Genomic DNA, 18,019 nt, shown 5'->3' on the forward strand with positions numbered 1-18,019 from the left:
GAGAATGCTTTCAGGTTATGATGACGAGAGAATATACCCTTGTGGATTACCTCCATCAACAAATGATGGAAACTTACAAGACACCCTTCAAACATGGACCTTTAGACAGGCTCTTGTGAAAAAGAACTTGTTGCCAGTGTATAGATGCTTCCTCAGCTCACCACCCTGTGGAAATGACATGGTGGCTATAGAGCTGTGGCAAGCCTTCAGGTCACGTACGAATTGGTCATTCTAACAGGATATAACTGCAGCGTATGTCTCTGTGAAAGACAGAACAGGAAGTGTGACAAGGTAGCAAAGAGGAACCAAAGGAGCAAGAGTTGAAAGTGTAAAAGGAGCAAAGGTCGCAATGGACAGATCAGAACTGTATTTGCTGCCTTATGTTTCCCAAAGATCTGGGTTCTGGGAGACTGTTCCTGCAAATAGACTTTTCAGTTAGCAGAATTTGTGAGCAATAATCCATGAGTTTGTGATGCTCTGTTATAAAGCCGGCCTTTGTGATCTGTTCAGGGTTGGAGTTCTGTCTTCACAGAGACCTGGTTTGTTGAAAGGAATGAGCCCTTTCCAAGGGAAGGACCCTTAGTTGGGCCAGCATGTTTTATGACAAGGAGGGGGAGATTGGAGGGGTCAATGAAGATGGAAAATCCAGGTGTGAAAGCCCCCTCGGGCCCTCCCCCTCTGAGCCTCTCAGCAGCCAATGGAAACTAGTCTCCACTCTGGCTCTCCAATATATGGTCTTACAGTGATTGTGCAGTTCTGAGTAAATAAAGAGGCTTCATTATTTTGTAAGCTGACTCTTGCTTGTTTATCACTTACTGAAAGCATGTGAGAGTAAGCCTTGACTCAGTTTGAATGTATTTCTCTTTCAGAATAATGTTTATAGTGTTTCTGATCATAAAAGAAATGAAAAAGTCAGTATATAAATTTACAAAGAACATAGAAAAACGTGAAGGAAAAAATCATTTACAGATGCATCACATTTTCTCTTCTAGTCCCTTTTATAAATATATATTTACATACATTTTTAAAAAACTTGTATCAGACTTTATATTCTGTCTGGTATCCTGTTCTGTTAACTTAATGAGTCATTTCACCATATTACTAAATATTTTTAAATTATTTTAAAACTTCATTGTATAACTGTACCACAATTTGCTCGATCTACTATTGAAGGATATTTAGAGTTTTCCCAGTTTTTCTTCATGATAAATTTTTGTTTGTTTTTTAAAATTAAATCTGAATGCCACTGGTATTTCACCATTATTCCCAATATTAGCTGTTTTTAAGATATACACTCTTTATCATTTTTAGAGTACACCACTCCCTGGTATTCCTTGTTTGCTAATAATTTGAAAATCAGAAATGGGTGTTAACTATTTGAGAATGACATTTTGCATCCTTCCACTTTCTTAGTCCAAAAATGTAAAGTCATTTGTGCCTCTTGTCTTTCTTTTAAATCCTCACACCCAAATCATCAGTACATCTAGTCAGCTCATGCTTCATCACACACACAGAAGCCGACCACTTCCTGCCATCCCTTTCATCTAGATTATCACAGCAGCCTGTAGACCTTACCGGACTTCCACCCTTACCAGCCTGCATTCTGTTCTCTGCCACAGTAGCCTGAGTTATTTTTTTAAGATAAGTTGGGCCATCCACGTTTTGCTCACAGTCTTCTATTGGATTTCCACCTCTCTCCTACAAGGCTCTGTCTTCTTTGCCTCCAGTGCTTGTACCTGATCAGATCTTCTTACCACTCCCCCTTGCACATCCACTCAAACCATGTTGGCTTTCCTGCTGTCCTCAGTACACCAGGTAGGACGCTGCCTCAGTGCCTTCACACTTGCTGTTCATTCTGCCCGAAATGCTTCTCTCCTTCATGTTCACCTAGCGAGCTCCCTCATCTTCCTCAGAATTCTGCTTGAATGTCACCTCAGTGCAGTCTTCTCTGATCATCCTATTTAAAATGGCAATTCCTATCATCCTTCCCTGCTTTATTTTCTCCATAACATTTATCACCATCTAACATACTCTCTCTTTATTTTATTTTTGTTTGTTTATTTGTTTGTTTGTTTGTATCCTGCCTGTCTTTCTCCCATTCACATGTAAGCGCCATGAAGGCATCCTCAGCACCAATGACAGGATCTGGCACATAGTAGACAGTCAAATGATCTGAACTGAACTGCACTCAACTCTAATATTTGTGGAATGAATGACATTATCTTTTTTTGATGCAAGTGGAGTTACTGATGTGATGTATTATAGGACTAGATTTCATAACATTAAGCTGTGTTTGTTTTTCTCAGATATGCTCTTTTTCGTCATACTGAATGACTCCTTAAAAGTATTTTTGCAATTAAACTACTTGGATTTTTCTAATCTATGTTCATCAGTGATGTTTGTATTATGGTTTTCTTATTTTGTTCTATTTTTTGGAGGGTTTGATATCAAGGCCATATTAGCTTCATAAAATGAAGTGGGCAGCTTTCCATCTTTTCTACTATTTCCAAAACTGCACAGTGTGTGTATCGTGCCAATCATCCATTTGTTAAAATTATGAATGAACACACTAGTAAAACCTGAGGATTTTTTGAGGCATGATTTTTGAGATACAATTTTTGATAACATTTTTCAGTTTCTTTCATGGTTAATGATATATACAGGTTTTAAAATTTTTCAGGATTTATATGTTTCCTGAAAAGTCTACTTCAAAGTATGTTCTAATTTATAATCATAAAATTGTTTTTGTTGTTAAGCTGTATTTTAAATGTCCCTCTATCCGGTGGGATATTCTTATTCTCATTAGCCATTTTCTTTAAATGTTTTATGCTTTCTTTGTTTCTGTGAGATCTTTCAGAGGCTTCTCTAGCTTATTGTTTTAAATAAAACTTGTTAAATTAAAATTGTTTAAATCTACTACTAATCTATTAACCTAACAATAGTAACAGTCTACTTAAAGTTCAAATATAGCAATAACCACATTTCTAAATAGGGACCATATATGCTAGTGTAGTCTATCCTCATGAATGTATAGTGTATTGTTCATTTAATAAGGCAGAGTCCAATTGCAGCTCTTGTCTTTATTATATAAAGTCTAAACCATATATGTTCGTGTAGATTTTCTTGCAGATATTGTGTGAATCCACTCATCTTTTTTTTTTTTTTTTTTCTCATCTGGGTTTCTGGCCTTGAAATTGTATTGGAGTTTTGCTCTTCATGTTTTCTGGATTTCCTCCTAAGTTTTTTCTAAACCTTTATTACCCACTCTTCCTCTTCTGCTCCCAGTTTTTTGGGCCATCTAATGCTATATTTTAACACCTAATTCTAGGTATCAGGATCTTGACTAACAGAGTTTACCTTATTAGAAGCTGTTTTTGAAACATGGGCTTTTGGGAAAGCACCATAGTCTTTGAAGTTAATGCGACCTTGAGTGCCTACGTACATAGTTCAAAGCAGGTTCTAAAGACTAAGTGAGGAGGCAATGTTAAACTTCTTTTAGGTTATAGCAACAGCCCTTTGGGTGTCCTTACTGCTAGTCTTCAGCCTTCCAACTCCCACTACCCCATCTCACCCATCACCACTTCCCCATCCTATGTCTGAAGTTATCTTTCTTAAGCTCTAAAACACCTATATATGTAGTATCATTTATGGTCATCAACTGTCAAGCCCTCATTTGCCTGTTCGAACTTATTATCTCTAGCCCCTCTGAATGTGTAATTAATGCCTTAAGGAAAATGGATTTTACTATATCTTTGCTCTTTCCTTCAGCTAGAGTTCATCTCTGTCCTCAACTCCTATAGTCACTTTATATTTCTGTTATTGAACTTACCACAGTCTGTCTTACATCTTTTGTATACCTTTCAACTTAACTAACATATCATCTTAATAAGGGCCCGGAGCATCTCCTCTCTTCTTCTTTTGATCCCCATGGAATTTTGTAAAACGTGTTCATTCAGTAAGTGTGTATCAATTGAACTGAGTGGTATGCCAAACAAAATCAGATGTCTTGCCCTGACTGGCTGGCATTGTCAAGAACAGATTTACTAGGAATGCAAAATCAAGGTTAGATATTTACAAGCAGAGAAATCTAAAAGGGAGGGATTGGAGAAAGTAGCCGCAGACATGGGAATAAATACCAGAGCCTGGAGGATCTTTTTGGGCACAAGGTGGCAGACTATGTCCATTTCAATCACTATGTAATGTATAAGGCAGATTTTTGAGGCTGAAATTTTCGTCCCTATTTTGAGAATCTTTGTTTGTTTATTTATTTATGTATTTTTTAAAGTGAAGCTAGTGTTGCTTGATGGCTGAAACCTGGTTTTGATGAAAACGCAGACCCACTGCCTGATGGCAAGGCTGCACTTCCATAGCTCAGCTTCTTCCACTCTGCACTGACCCTTTCATGTCTGCATCCCATAGTAACGCATTGCGGACGTTGAACACTGCTAGTGTCCCTTAAATGGATGAAGAAAATTTGAATAAATATGCATGAACACTAAAGCTGGGAGAGAGGAAACAAAATATGACCAGAAAATGGAAACATCATTTCTCCACTAGATAGCAGAGGACAACAGGTGGTCTTGGGAAGGTCCCACATGTAATTACCTAAAGAAAACATTCGTTTTTCTCTTGTAGCTCTTTTATTTCTTTAAAATGCCACGTGTTTTCCATGTGATCAGACCATTCACATGTACAAGTGTGCTATAATATGGGATAGAAGTAGCAGGTTGATTTCAATGGATTTAGCTGCAATTTAAATTCTGACATAATTTTCTTAACTACATTAATTGCTTCCAGTTTTGTGTGTGTGTGTGTGTGTGTGTGCGTGCGTGTGTGTGCACACACACATGCATATGCTTGCCAAATTGCCTTTTATAAAAATAACAAAGTATAGGAATTGTTTCTTCTGGAATTCTGATGATGACTAATTTATTAGGTGATATTTGAAGAAGTCTTTTCATTGATACTGATTTCTATTAGACCTAGAAGATAGAAATTAAATTAGGAAAAAAAGGTAATCCTTGCTTTCAAGTTCACTTAGCATTTCTTTCAGGTTCTCTTTCTCTTTGGAAGGAGGTAGAATTGAGAACAGTGATCACATGGAGATTTGTTTCAGGAAATAAAATTTGCCTTATGAGAAGTTATAAATGTTAAACGGAGGAAAAGAGTGTAGATGGCTATGAAGCAGGATATCTTTATTAGGCCAGAGGGAGGTCAGAGGCAAAAGGAAATGCTAGCTAACCTAAGCAGAATGGGATGAGGGAATGCTTCCAAGCTTTATTCAGCAGATTAATTTCGTACCACTGCCTTTGCCAGAGGCAGAACTAATATTATTGCCTCTGAAATGAAGCACCACAGATAACAGACTTTCTTATAGATCATTTATTACAGATTACTAATCGAGAAATAGGGTTTATTTTTATGTCTATAGAGCAACAACAAAGGAAGGCTTTTGTGACATTCATAAACTATTTTTATATGACACCTATTTAAATGTTACCTATTCCATAAATCCTTGATGAATTTTTTTCCTTAGAAAAAGTCATAGCTTTGAATAGAATTTCATACAATGACCATTAAAAGAGTAACAGTTCTCCCCAGGAGGGCAGGTTTCTTGGCTTACTTAGCTCCCTGCTCTGTCCTTCACCTGCTTTGCTATTAGGTGGCTCTCCTTTACCATCAAATCACAGATGATTAGGAATTCCAATCTTTATCCTGCTGGGAATTTCTCATGGACTAGTCACCATCACTCTCGCTTGAACTGCCGCTGTCAGATGATTCACTACTGTCCGGCTTTTTAGGAGGCCTGAACCTCCTGTTGGAATGTGTTTTTCTGTAACCCCAGGAGCCTTTCCTTTGTGGCATACCTTTATTCCACATAGAATTATTATGTCTGTGGGGTACATGATGATGTTTTCTGCTGTGTGTTGTTAGAGTCTCCTCATTATTGGGGCCACTATGGGAACCTATTTCATTTTTAATTTCATTATCAAGACCATGAGAAGGAATGAGCTGGCCCTGACTTTTGCCCTTGCTAGGAAATCTTTGTTTTTCACTTGGGGTCACTTGATTCCTGTTAGAATGTTCTGTGCCTTTGCTACTACTCCCTTTGCCATTTTTTGGAATTTCATTATGATTAGTACTTTCAGCAACATCACTGCTGCCTTCCTTTCTTTTCTCTTTTGAGGGTACATGAGGGTAATGAAACTCTACTTTCCCTTGGTGAGCATTTTGGCTGCCAGCATCCACTCTGTTTCCTTCTTTTCCAGGGAGTTTCTTAAAATCAGTGCTACCTATGATGTCATTGCTGCCCTCCACTAGGCTTACATCAGCAGTATTTGCCTCTTGTGCTGTCTCATCCCTGGTTCCAGTGGTACTTCTGCCATTTTCTTCTTTCTCTGGGATATCATTGTAACCTGGCCCTCCTGCCTCAGGATTAATAGTCTCAGCTTCATTTGGGCCGGGGAACTCTGTTTGACTATCTATACCTTCTAAATCAGGATCAATAGTTTCTCCTTTACTAGAAATGTCCTTAAAAGGTTGGCCATCTCCACTGAAAGGAGAGATATCATTATCCCCCCTTTCTTGAATATCTGGGTACCCACTGCCTTCAAAATCACTGGGGATTTTTTTAATTTTTCGGAGCTGTTTTAGATAGTCAGTGTTGTCTTGGATATGGTGGATGCTTTTGCTCTTTACTGGAATATTCTGGGCTTGTGGATCTCTTTGATGATTCTTCTTACCTTTTGATGGGGCTTTAGCATAGTTTGCACTTGCTGGAATTTTGCTGAGAACATTCCTGTGTTTGATCTCTGTTTTTCCTTCCCCCAAGAGTTCGATCACGGCTCCTGGCTCCGTTATATGTTGCATATTATTTCTGATGAGAACTGCACCATATTCTTCTTGGTCATGTAGTTTGCTGATAGCATCACCTCCATCCTCAGCCCCATTATTTCCAGTGGATTCAGGATAAGTGTACATCTCTAGGTTATTGTGGGCATTTTCTTTGTTACTAATACTGTTGTCTTCATTCACTGTCTGTCTATTTTCAAAAAGATTTTGGGATTTGCTACTTTGGTTATTTTTATTGGCTCCAACAAGGAGCAAGTCTTTCTGTCTTTCCTCGACAATATTTTCTTTAGGTGCTGACTCTTGATTTCTTCTCTTGCCAGAATGGTGAAGGGCAATATTGTCTTTGCTTTTTTCTTCCTGCTAAAGTATAATTTTCAACATAAAGTGATTATTTTATGTTAAATTTTAAAAACCTAATAATTCTTAGGCAATATATATACATATATGTATACATATACATATATGTGTATATATATAAACATATATATAAATATATATACATATATATATGTATACATATATCAGTGTGCCAAAAAAATGTATACAAGTAGACACTATTCAACGTTGCTCAAGCAGTAGTTTGTCATAATCAGAAGTGTCTGGATACTGACAGTAACCTCTTTGAGCACATCTTGTAATTGCAGAAGTCAAACGTGATTCATCTTTCGTTATTGGTATATATTGAGTATTACAATTTTAATACAGTTTTTTCCTCTTAAAATGTGCATACTTTTTTTGCATATATATATATATATATATATATATATATATATATCTGATGCTTAATAAAAAGATTCTATTAACTCAATAGAGGTTTGTTGGTAGAGATAATTCTGGAATGGCCAAAGCATTTTTCATGGAGAAAAAAGAATGAGCTTAAAGGATGAGTAAGATTCAGACACACGGAAGAGAAGTACTGAAAATATTTTAAAAGTAAGCAGTGTATTCAAATGTTCCGAAACAGGAAATATTTGAATACTAATTGGAATAAAACTTTAACTTTGGAATAGAGAAATCCTAAAGGAGGGAATAAGAAATAAATTGGAAATGCAGATTAGGGCCTGATTTTAAAGGAGGATCCAAATTTAAGGAGGGTAGCGTGTGTTCCTCATCTTTTGACTAGTGAGTCTGTGCAAGTGATATGGAATTCAGTTTTTTAAAATAATTATTCTCTCTCCCATTCTCATAATCTTTCTCTCTCTTTCTCTCTCTCTCTCTCTCTCTCTCTCTCTCTCTCTCTCTCTCTCTCTCATCCTTAACTATAGTGCTGTTCTCCTTTTATACATGTATCTTATTAATCTTGGAAGCAGTGGGGAAATTGTTGAGTCAGCTCACACTTGAGTCTCAAAATAAAAATAGTTTGTGGAAGTGCCCTCTATTCTTATGAAGCTGACTAATATATTGTATACAAAAGTTCTAACTTTTTAAAGTAGCATTTTTAAGATATAATTTGAAATGATCTATTTGTGGGAGGTAAGACATCATTATTCACTAGTCTTTTATTTGGCAGGTATATTCTGAAAAAAAGTGAGATTTTGATCTGAGGAAAAATATAATAGAAAAAAAATTATAGTGAATTATTTCTAAATTAAAAAGGATTTTAAGCATTTGACTTATTTTAAGACATTAAATTTTGGAAAATTTTACATGGACATTTATATTTTCTTTTGAAATCAAGTTTATTTACTCATTGATAATATATCTTTTTGAATGAAGCAAATGCGTTAGAAAATCAGTAGATTATAATAATCCCTTCTTAATTTTTTTCCTCTCTACTCTGAAGTGGGAAGTTTTGCTTTATATTTGGTGCTTTTGCTGCTTTTAAAACAGTAGCATGTATACTAAATTGTATAATAAATGTATAATAAATTGTGTGCATTTTACTAAAGACTGAATAGGTTTCTTTTATAAATGAAAACATAATACCTTTTAAATTGTGGTGTGTTATGGTCAATTATTTCTGCATTTGCTTATGTTAAGTGATTTCTGATTGCATTATTGACTATATAATGATCTGTGTATCAGTTGGCTGGTCTGCTTTACTCTGCTCTGCTTTTCTATCTTTACATCTTCACTTATAATATTCTTTTCATGGAGAATGGCCTCTCCCACCTACTTGTTTGCTCAAATCCTACTCATCCTCCAAGACCCAGCTCAATTATTTCCATTAGGTAGCTTTTCCTGAATACCAGACTGGGAATTAATCTTTTTCTACTCCAAGCCCTAAAGCATGATTTTTTAGGGACCACTCACACAGCACTTTGTACATTCTGTCTTGGGTTATAATGACTTTTGTAAGGACTGTTTGTTTGTTTGTTTGTTTGTTTGTTTGTTTGTTTCTAAGATCCTGGAGAGAAAGAATTAGGTTTTCTCAATAGTTTTATCTCACACAGTATCTTGCACAATAGAAAGAGCTCAATTCACATTTGTTACAATAAAACTTTAACAGGCAGTTAGTCTTAGAGACGCATCTAAAGAATATCAAGCTGAGCTGAACGAAACAACATTCTGAAAGGAAACTACTACTTTCATGGGAAATGAAGCCAGATTTGGAAAAAGTAAATAGTCCTTTTTGCTGATGGCATTTTAAGCTGTTTCCAGCTCTTTGGCCAATGAATCTGCGAGAAAGGACTGAGTGAAAAGGATTATTGTTCCATTCCAGTGACAAGGCCCTTATTCTTTCTCTTTGGAGCTTTCTGAAACAGATGGAGTCATCTGTGAAATGAATTTAAGGAACACTGAAATGTGTCACTTTTTAAGCCAAAATGCTTTCTCCTAATAGCCTTTTAATCGTCAGCATTAGAGCATATGGTAGAATATGTCCAGAAAACCTCCTTATAAAAGACCAAACGTTAATCAGAAGCATTAACACAAAAAATTCATGGGGTCCACCAGTACCACACCTGCCACAGTAGGTCCTGAGGCAGGGCAGGATTAGGGCCAGGGCACAGGTGGCCCATCTGTATCAGGAAGACTCTGGAACACAGAGTTCCATAGCAGACACACGAGGAGCCTAGGACTATGGGAAAGGGACAAAGCCACCAGTCACCAGATAGGCTCTGCTATAGTTTCCCATAGCGTTAGTCCAAAGTTAGGCTCATCATAAGGATCATTACTCAGAGACTCAGCTTACCTTTATATTAGTTTGATTTTTCCTCCCAGGTGATGTGTAAACATACTTAAAAACATAATACCCATTTTTCTCATGGTGGCCCTTGTACGTTATCTACAAAAACACAACATTATATTAAGACGGGTTTATCTTTTTCTAAGAAGATTTCTGGCTCTCTTTTTGATACTACATGGTATTGTAAAACTTAGGCGAAAGCTAATTCTGCATCTGACAAATGTAGTACTTCCTATAACCACTGGAGGGCGAGTGCCAGCCGGCCCCTGAAGATAGCCACTTGTTCCTTTCTTTTCTGTGAGTCCCTAAATCTGTTTTCCCTAAAGATGACTATCAACTGACTCTCTCTTGCCCAGGGTGTGTCAATATGATTACCAAATTTCAGTGGAAATGGAACACTTGGAAATATATTCAGGTGGGAAGGGGTGAGGAGATTAGAACAAAGGTCGATTTTTCCAGTATACATGTCTGATGTCAAATTGGCAAAATTCACAGCATGAACTTTCAGGCTCTTAAATTTTCAGGTTTTGCCTTTGTAATTTTCAGCTGAGACAGAGAACAGAAGATTGTTAGTTCTTAGAACAGAATTTTTTGAGGCTGCCAAAAGAAACCGTGGCAGGCAGAAGTAAGCTGCAATTTGGCGACATGAAAAGCTGAGGGAACTTATTTAACTTTCTGGATCATATGGGAAACTAACTCCATGTGAACAGAATTCCCCATTAAGACTTGTTAATGCTCTTCCCTCTGTTTTCTGTCTCAGTTATTGCTTTGTTTTTATGTACATATGTGGGAAAATGTTGTTTCCTAATAATAGTAGCCCAGAATTTTTACTCGCTTATCCTTGTGAAGGAAGAAATCACATTGAAGAGAAATCTCTGGTTAGAATGCTTTTCTCTTTTCTGTCACACATTGTGTGAATTAGAGTGCCCAAATTATGTTGTGTAATTTTGCTTTTCCATTCTAAGTACACAGGAATATTTTGACAGTTAAAATTTTCCTTTTACTGACTTTTTCCTTTACAGAGTTAAAATGGATTTATTTGAGAAGAATAATTCTGTTTACCCTCTGTTCTTCCACACAGTCTTGCTTAGTTTTCTCAGTCTGTGGTTTAAATGTCTGCAAGGGAACAAGAAATAAAACTTCACCAAACATTCATTCTTTCGTTCATTTCTCCGAACAATAAATGTTTTGTTTACTTTTCTCTCACTGGGTTATACTATTCAATGTGAAAAATCATTCTGACCAAAAGAAGATGGGCGCACTCACCACATTAACATTTGTTTCAGTTACAAGAACGTGCTAGAGTTCCTCCCACAGAGGGAGAAAATGTCATTTCCATCACACAACCACATTTAGGTACAGGAGAACGCCAGGTGAAAAAGCTTGGATGTCATTAGTATCCATTGAAAAAGAAGTTTTCACTGGCACCCTGGGATTCGCTTAGTATCAGTGAACCAAAATCAGAGTTCAGCAATGTGGACTGTATGTGCATTGATTATATAAGTTCAGTAACTGCTATATGAGTTAAAATATACTGCAAGATATGCAGCAAGAGTAAAATCACAGCCCTGCACGTAAGGGGAAGGACCACACTTAAGGATGGGACTTATTATTGCCGGTCACCTGGGCAGATATTTCTTTCAGGAATTGGAAAATGGTGTAGCCTGCAAATTGGGACAAATGCTTTCTCTTGATCTGACATGAAAGGGTCAAGATATCTTGAGGGTTCTTGAGGGCAAGAGGTAGCTATTAAAGTGGAGAAAGGCCAGAAACCAAAAAGAAATAGACCCAGGCAGCTTGTTCCAGGCTTTTGGGCTAAACTTTAGGTGTCCCAGGAGAGCATGCAGAAGAAGAGAATCCTGGGGCAAGCTTGCCATGGATGCAACAGACGTAAAGACTCTTTATTCCCAGTATTTTTATTTCCTTATTTACTTTTGAAACTCCTAGATTATCTCAGATGTGACAAGAAGAACCAATGGGTAGAACTGGTTCGTGTTTGAATGCGTGTGCTAAAGTGAAAGCAGGCATCATGGTGGTAGCAGTCAGATAAGAAAGCGAAACCCGTAACGGAAAGATGAAATAAAAAGACCCTATCCACCTAGAGTATATCCTGCCTGAATAAAACTTAGAGTTCTGTATTTCCTTGCAATAAGATATGAGCAATTGTCCTACTTGCTTTTAGATACCGTGCATCTGCTCTGCCTGGGATGAGTCCTGCAAATGACATTTCCTGAGCTCGTTTCCCATCTGGCTTCAGTGTGGGTTTGGCTGGCGGGAGACGGAACCGGAGACTGGAGGGTAGAAGGAGAAAGAAGCCAAGGTATGTCCTTCCCTGCTCTCTCGGTTTGGCGCTGCATCTCTAGGATTGGATGCATCTCCTTTGTGGTCCTAATTCCTGCTACCGTCAGGGCACTGGGAACACCTCCTTCATTGTTTCTCCAGCCCAAGGCATGGTAGTGGCTTTAATCTTCATGTTGTGTCATCCCCCTTGATTTGCCCTTTCTGTTTGTCCTATACTTTATAACTATTCTCTAAATAGAACCCTTCTTACTCAACTTCCTGTCATGGATTTTGTTTTCCTGACTAGATCCAGACTGATAGAATCATCTTAAAAATAAACTCAAAACTTTAGTAAAAGTACCCTATTGGCTGGGCTCCAAAGCAGAACTCCTTCAGATTCCATTCCATTCTAGAAACAATAATAGTTTGTCAATCATAGAAACAGAGGACAAACTGGTGATTGCCAGAGGGGAGTGGGTAGGGGATGGGCAAAATAAGTGAAGGGGGCTAAGAACTACAAACTTCCAGTTATAAAATAAGTCACGGAGATGTAATGTACAGCCTAGGGAATATAGTCAATAATATTATAATAACGTTGTATGATGGCAGGTGGTAACTAGACTTGTCCTGGTGATCCTTTTGTAACAAATGAAAATATTGAATCACTATGTTACACACCTGAAACTACTATAATATCATGTGTCAATTATAATTCAACTTTAAAAATACAGAAATACACATTAAATAAATAATGAACTATGATTGTATACTCATTGGATGGGAATATAGAGGAAAGGATAATACGATACATATTGGTGGTAAAAATGTAAAGATGTATACCATTTGGGGAAGAAAATACGGCAATATCTTTGGAAAAAATAGATATTCTCTTCTACTCAATACTTCTATTCCCAGCAATCTCTCTATTATAGAAATGAAAGTACAACTCTTGCCATAAAAATGAGTACAAATTTGTATGAAAAAAATAGTTTGTCAATAATGTCTTATATTTATATAGCACTTTACAGTTTGTAAACTACTTTCATATAAATAATCTCATCTAATTCCCATGTGAGATAGGCAGCAGGAGAAACAGACCACTTACACAGCAGGCAGCGGTAGTAGAAGTAAAGGAGATATTTTGACCTAAATTCTCTGTATCAAAGTCCCAGGGTTAAAAATAATACATTTTTAAATAGCCTGATATATGAAAAAAAAAATTAATAATAAGAGGAAGTTTACATTAAGTACCTTCAGGCATATCTTATCATTTTATCTTTTATTGTCTTTTTATGATGGTTTTTATATGATCTTGTACATATGAATTTAGATCATTGTATCATTTCTCAAACGTATCAAAACAGTGAAAACAGATCTGCAAATGGGGCTATAGAAAAGAGAAAACAGGGTGGGAGATGAGGGTAAGGGGATCAAATATATGGTGATGGAAGGAGAACTGACTCTGGGTGGTGAACACACATTGGGATTTATAGAAGATGTAATACAGAATTGCACACCTGAAATCTATGTAATTTTGCTAACAATTGTCACCCCAATAAATTAAAAAAAAGAAAAGAAAAGAGAAAACATAAAAATGAGATGGGTAGGTATTAATAAAAAAAAGAGAAATGACAGTTTGGGGTATTTGGCATCTTTTACAGAACACACACACATGTTAAAAACATACTTGATAATATAAAGTAGATCACAATATAGTTCACAACAATAAATCATGAACTTACAGCAAAGTAACTTATAACAATGTTCTTATAGTCTAACTGCATATTGATGAATATTAATTAAATCACATAGCCTGAATCATCTTTTATTTTCTTCCATTTATAAATTTTGTTTTTGAAGGAAACCAGTACGTCACCCCAAAATACGCCTCTTTGACATAAAAATTATTTTGAACTGAAGGCAATTAAAAATAATAAACAGAAACAGCTCCCCCTTTTCTGCCTAGAGACAGGAAATGAGTTCTCCTTTTACTGGAGACAGACTCCTCTTATCAGTCCAGAGACCACACTAGAGTAACCTGCAAACAAACCTTATTAAACCAACCCTAATCTTCCTGGTTGAGGACGATAAGGACTACCCGAGCCCAAACCTTCTGTCTTGTCAGTTCTTCACAAATGTATTGTTTCATTGTCTAAAAGGAGTAAAAGCTTCTTGCTCTGGTCACTTTTGAGTCTTCATTCTCTTGTGAAGGCTCCCAGGTACATGTAAAAATTCAGTAACACTTGTATGCTTTTCTCCTGTTCATCTGTCTTTGTCAGTTTAATTTTCAGACCAACCAGGGACCCAAAGAGGGTTGAGAAAAACTTTTCCCTCCCCTACAGTTTGAATTTGGCTTATAATTTCAAAACATATATAAGTTGGTATATACTAATTTCCGATATCACCAATCTATTGTTAAATAATTAGATAATTGTTCGAATGGAATCCATTTATCTGGGAGAAAACACCATTCGTAATTCCAAATTGTGTCTCTCTGCCTTGCCGAGCCTCTTTCATTTGAAATATGCCTTTCTCCCTTCTCCCCCACACCCACTTGGCAATCCTCCCATGCTTGAATGTGGCCCTGTAATGGAGATGGCATTGTTTCCCTCTGGGGAGAAACGCTGGCACCTGCTTTTGGCTAGTGGTCACTGGATTGATGTTGACATAGAGCATTTACTGGAAAATGGTCAGAGAGTGCCAGCTGTTTCTTGGAGTGTGTTGCTGAGAACAGACTCATCCTACGCTGGTGGGATTGAGCTGAGTCAGCAAGACCCTCTTGATGCCTAAGCACAGGCATCTGTGGCCCTGACTGTGCTAAGCCGTGTGGATTGGACCTGGCAGATGTCTGTTTTAAGCAGAACAGCCCCCATGGGACTGTGAGAGGCTGTGAGCTGAGAAGAGATATGCTTTCCTCAACTTCTGCTGTCCTCACCGGATGATATGGTTGTCAGTGGGTTACCCAACTGGTCACCCACTCATTCAGGACCTATATTTAAGTGCTTCTGGCAACAGAATGACCACTTGTTTCCATGGTTCTCCAACCTAGGAAGTTACTGTGAGAAATTAGAATGCTTTCCAGACATTATCTAATTGGCACTGTGTCTGCATTGCAGACAATATTGGTAACACTCAGCATTTTCACAAGATAATTAGTCACATCCTAAGTACTCATCTGGATGAATCAGAGAGAAGAAAAGATACAAAAGGAAATTGGAGCTTGATTTGGGTTAAGCTTGGGGGGGGGCACTTCCTCCCATCTTTACTCTCACTGATGAAGAGAAAAATCATTACCAAGATCTTACAGTGTTGGGGTATTGAAAAAATTACATGAAAGTTTGGTCCCTTTGTATTGCCATTTATTTACAAAATTTAGTTGGTTAGCCTTAATCTAGTCAAGTTATTTTTTTTCCAGTTTTTTATGTAGAATATTGAAAAGTTCTTTTGACATATTATAACTTGAGTCTCTGAGTATTTTACTCACTAGCCTTAGCTGGTTTGAAACACTGTGGCTGGCTCTTGGTTTTCTCAAAAGTACTCTTTTTGGTGTTTCTTAAAAGCCAACATGTTGATATCTTGTAATTCAGCTCATGTTTATCGAAGGCCTCGTTTGTGGAGGCATTGGTGTCAAGTGCTGGCTGCTTTCTTTCTGCTTGGTCTTTTATTATACTGAACTATGGAAGTGTTAACCAATTTGAAAAGACATTGCTTAAAAGAAGAACAGATCAAGAGAGCAAGAGATTATATGATACATAACTGAATTTGTAAATGCTTACTGGTGCTGCCCAGGTCAGACTGAAAAGGAGCAGTTCCAAACAGACAATTTGCATCTTTGAGAATCTCTGTAAAAAGACAATAATATTTTACTCTAAAGCATTGCCAATTATGAATTGCAGCCATAAAAATAAATAAAGCACAAAAGTAAATACAAACTTATTTTTCCGTAGCAGTGCTTTTGTTTAAAAAAATAAATAAATAAAAGCTTATACATAATTTATTTACACCCAAGTGCGGATACTTTAATGTAAGTGCTTCCATATGTCTAATTATTCCAATGTGAAAATGAAAATTGTCCAATATTATTAAAAGAATGAAGTCAGTTGATAGAAATGTATTTTGTAGCCATATTTATTTGCTCTATTGTCGGCCCAAACTTTTCCCTTTTGTCTTTACACAGATAGAGTTTAATTTAATTTTTATATTATTCACAATAATGTTAACTTAGTATAGCAGCTCATGACATATTCTTTAAACGAGTTGCCAGGGTGACAGGCTCCACTGTGAGCAATATAATCTTGGCTGCTACCAGGCTGGTGCCCTAATACATGTCCTTATATTCATTAACAATGTGTCCGAGCTCGTAGCCATCCATAGAATGGAGGGTAAAACAATTTATGTAATATAGTAATAGCTAAAATTAATTGAATACTACAATGAGCCAAGCACTCTTCTAACATTTTTACACATATTCAATTAATTGAGCCTCATAACAGCCTTATGAGTTAGGTGGTATTACTATTTCTGTTTTATAGATTAGGAAATAGACACAGAAAGTCAAATAATTTGTCCCAGAATTCCCAGGTCTTAAGGGGCAGAACTGGGGTTGCTAAAGCAGGCAATGTAGCTAGAGAGCCACTGTTTTTCATGAAGACTCTATGCCACCTTGAATGTTTCTACTCCTCGATCTTATTACAAAAACATCTACATAGTTATTTAAAGGCAAATTGTATTTGATATTGGGCTCAACAAAATTATGTTTAGAACATTGACATTTAGCTATCTATAAAGTTGTATGTATATCCTTTGGTAAATATACTAAGAGGAGCTAATGGGCTCACTTAAGTGGCCATTAAATTGAAAAAAAAATGTCAACATAACCTTGGTTTACTAATCTATTGGTTTTGATGGACATTAAATATTTTACTAACTACCACACAGATATATAGCATCCAATATGAGAATAAAAATTTAGACCAGTCTTTGAGATTACTTGGGGAAAATCACCTTTAATGGGAAAAATAGTCTAAATACTGTTGCAATCTTTAAACATTTCAAGGTAAAACATTTTATTTGTAGAAATAAATATAACTATTAAATATATTCTAAAAATCTAAGCTATTCTCTGTTATACTAATACAATTTTAAGAATCTTAATTCTGACTATAACAGCCATCCAAGCATTTTAGAGATCAGGACAATACAAATCATTTATTAAAGGACTTAATGCTGAGAAATATTAGCACAGATGATATTACACAGATGAGGGTGGAAAGTATGAATCTGATCACATTATCCTTATTCTGATTTATAAGTGAAGATATAAAGTAAAATTAGAGTCTTTGAGTTTTTGTGGATCTTGATAATGCTGACAGTCAACTCAAAGAAGAAATTGCCACCAAGCCATCAATTTTAGTTGATAATTTCTAGAGCTTGATAACACACTTGCTGTTTTATAAAACAAAGCACTAAATATTACACAGTTGTGTTCAGAAGTGAACATTTACAATTTGCATTTATTTTCAAAAGCAATCTCCCTACTTGGATGGTATGCATCCCGAAAATGAAAACAATTGTATTATAAAGCTGTTTGCTATCAAGAACGTCAAGAAACCCAAATTACCTGGTATCTTTTATCTTCAGAATACCTGGCTTCTTCTGCAGGATTAGCAGTTTCTGGGCATTTTGCTGAAATTTAAAGTTTTTAGAGTTTCCAATGGCCAATCAGCATTGGCTCACCTAGCACTAGCACAAACAATTTGT

The 18,019-nt window shown here is 36.5% G+C and overlaps 1 protein-coding gene and 1 long non-coding RNA gene across 4 annotated transcripts in view; one reads left to right on the top strand and one right to left on the bottom strand.

Moving 5' to 3' along the window:
• Window positions 1-5,367: 5,367 nt before the first annotated feature.
• Window positions 5,368-17,963, bottom strand: MEPE (matrix extracellular phosphoglycoprotein). Of its 3 annotated transcripts, none has more exons than XM_074323749.1 (5): window positions 17,880-17,963; window positions 16,036-16,101; window positions 11,042-11,095; window positions 9,986-10,078; window positions 5,368-7,209 (listed from the first exon to the last, which is right to left on the bottom strand). In XM_074323749.1, the coding sequence occupies exons 2-5, from the start codon at window positions 16,087-16,089 to the stop codon at window positions 5,737-5,739; spliced, it is 1,674 nt and encodes a 557-aa protein (XP_074179850.1). In that variant the 5' UTR covers window positions 16,090-16,101; window positions 17,880-17,963; the 3' UTR covers window positions 5,368-5,736. The 3 variants fall into 3 exon arrangements, with proteins under 3 accessions (XP_074179850.1, XP_019586812.2, XP_074179856.1); XM_019731253.2 differs by having other exon boundaries at window positions 5,368-7,212; XM_074323755.1 differs by lacking the exon at window positions 9,986-10,078 and having other exon boundaries at window positions 5,368-7,212.
• LOC141569643 (uncharacterized) overlaps window positions 11,701-18,019 on the top strand; it is a 166,203-nt gene continuing 159,884 nt past the window's right edge. Inside the window, exon 1 of the long non-coding RNA XR_012493358.1 lies at window positions 11,701-12,299. This is a non-coding gene — a long non-coding RNA (uncharacterized LOC141569643). The remainder of the gene's footprint in view (window positions 12,300-18,019) is intronic.

This window comes from Rhinolophus sinicus, linkage group LG02 (assembly GCF_036562045.2).
Source record: "Rhinolophus sinicus isolate RSC01 linkage group LG02, ASM3656204v1, whole genome shotgun sequence".
NCBI classification, from domain to species: Eukaryota; Metazoa; Chordata; class Mammalia; order Chiroptera; family Rhinolophidae; genus Rhinolophus; species Rhinolophus sinicus.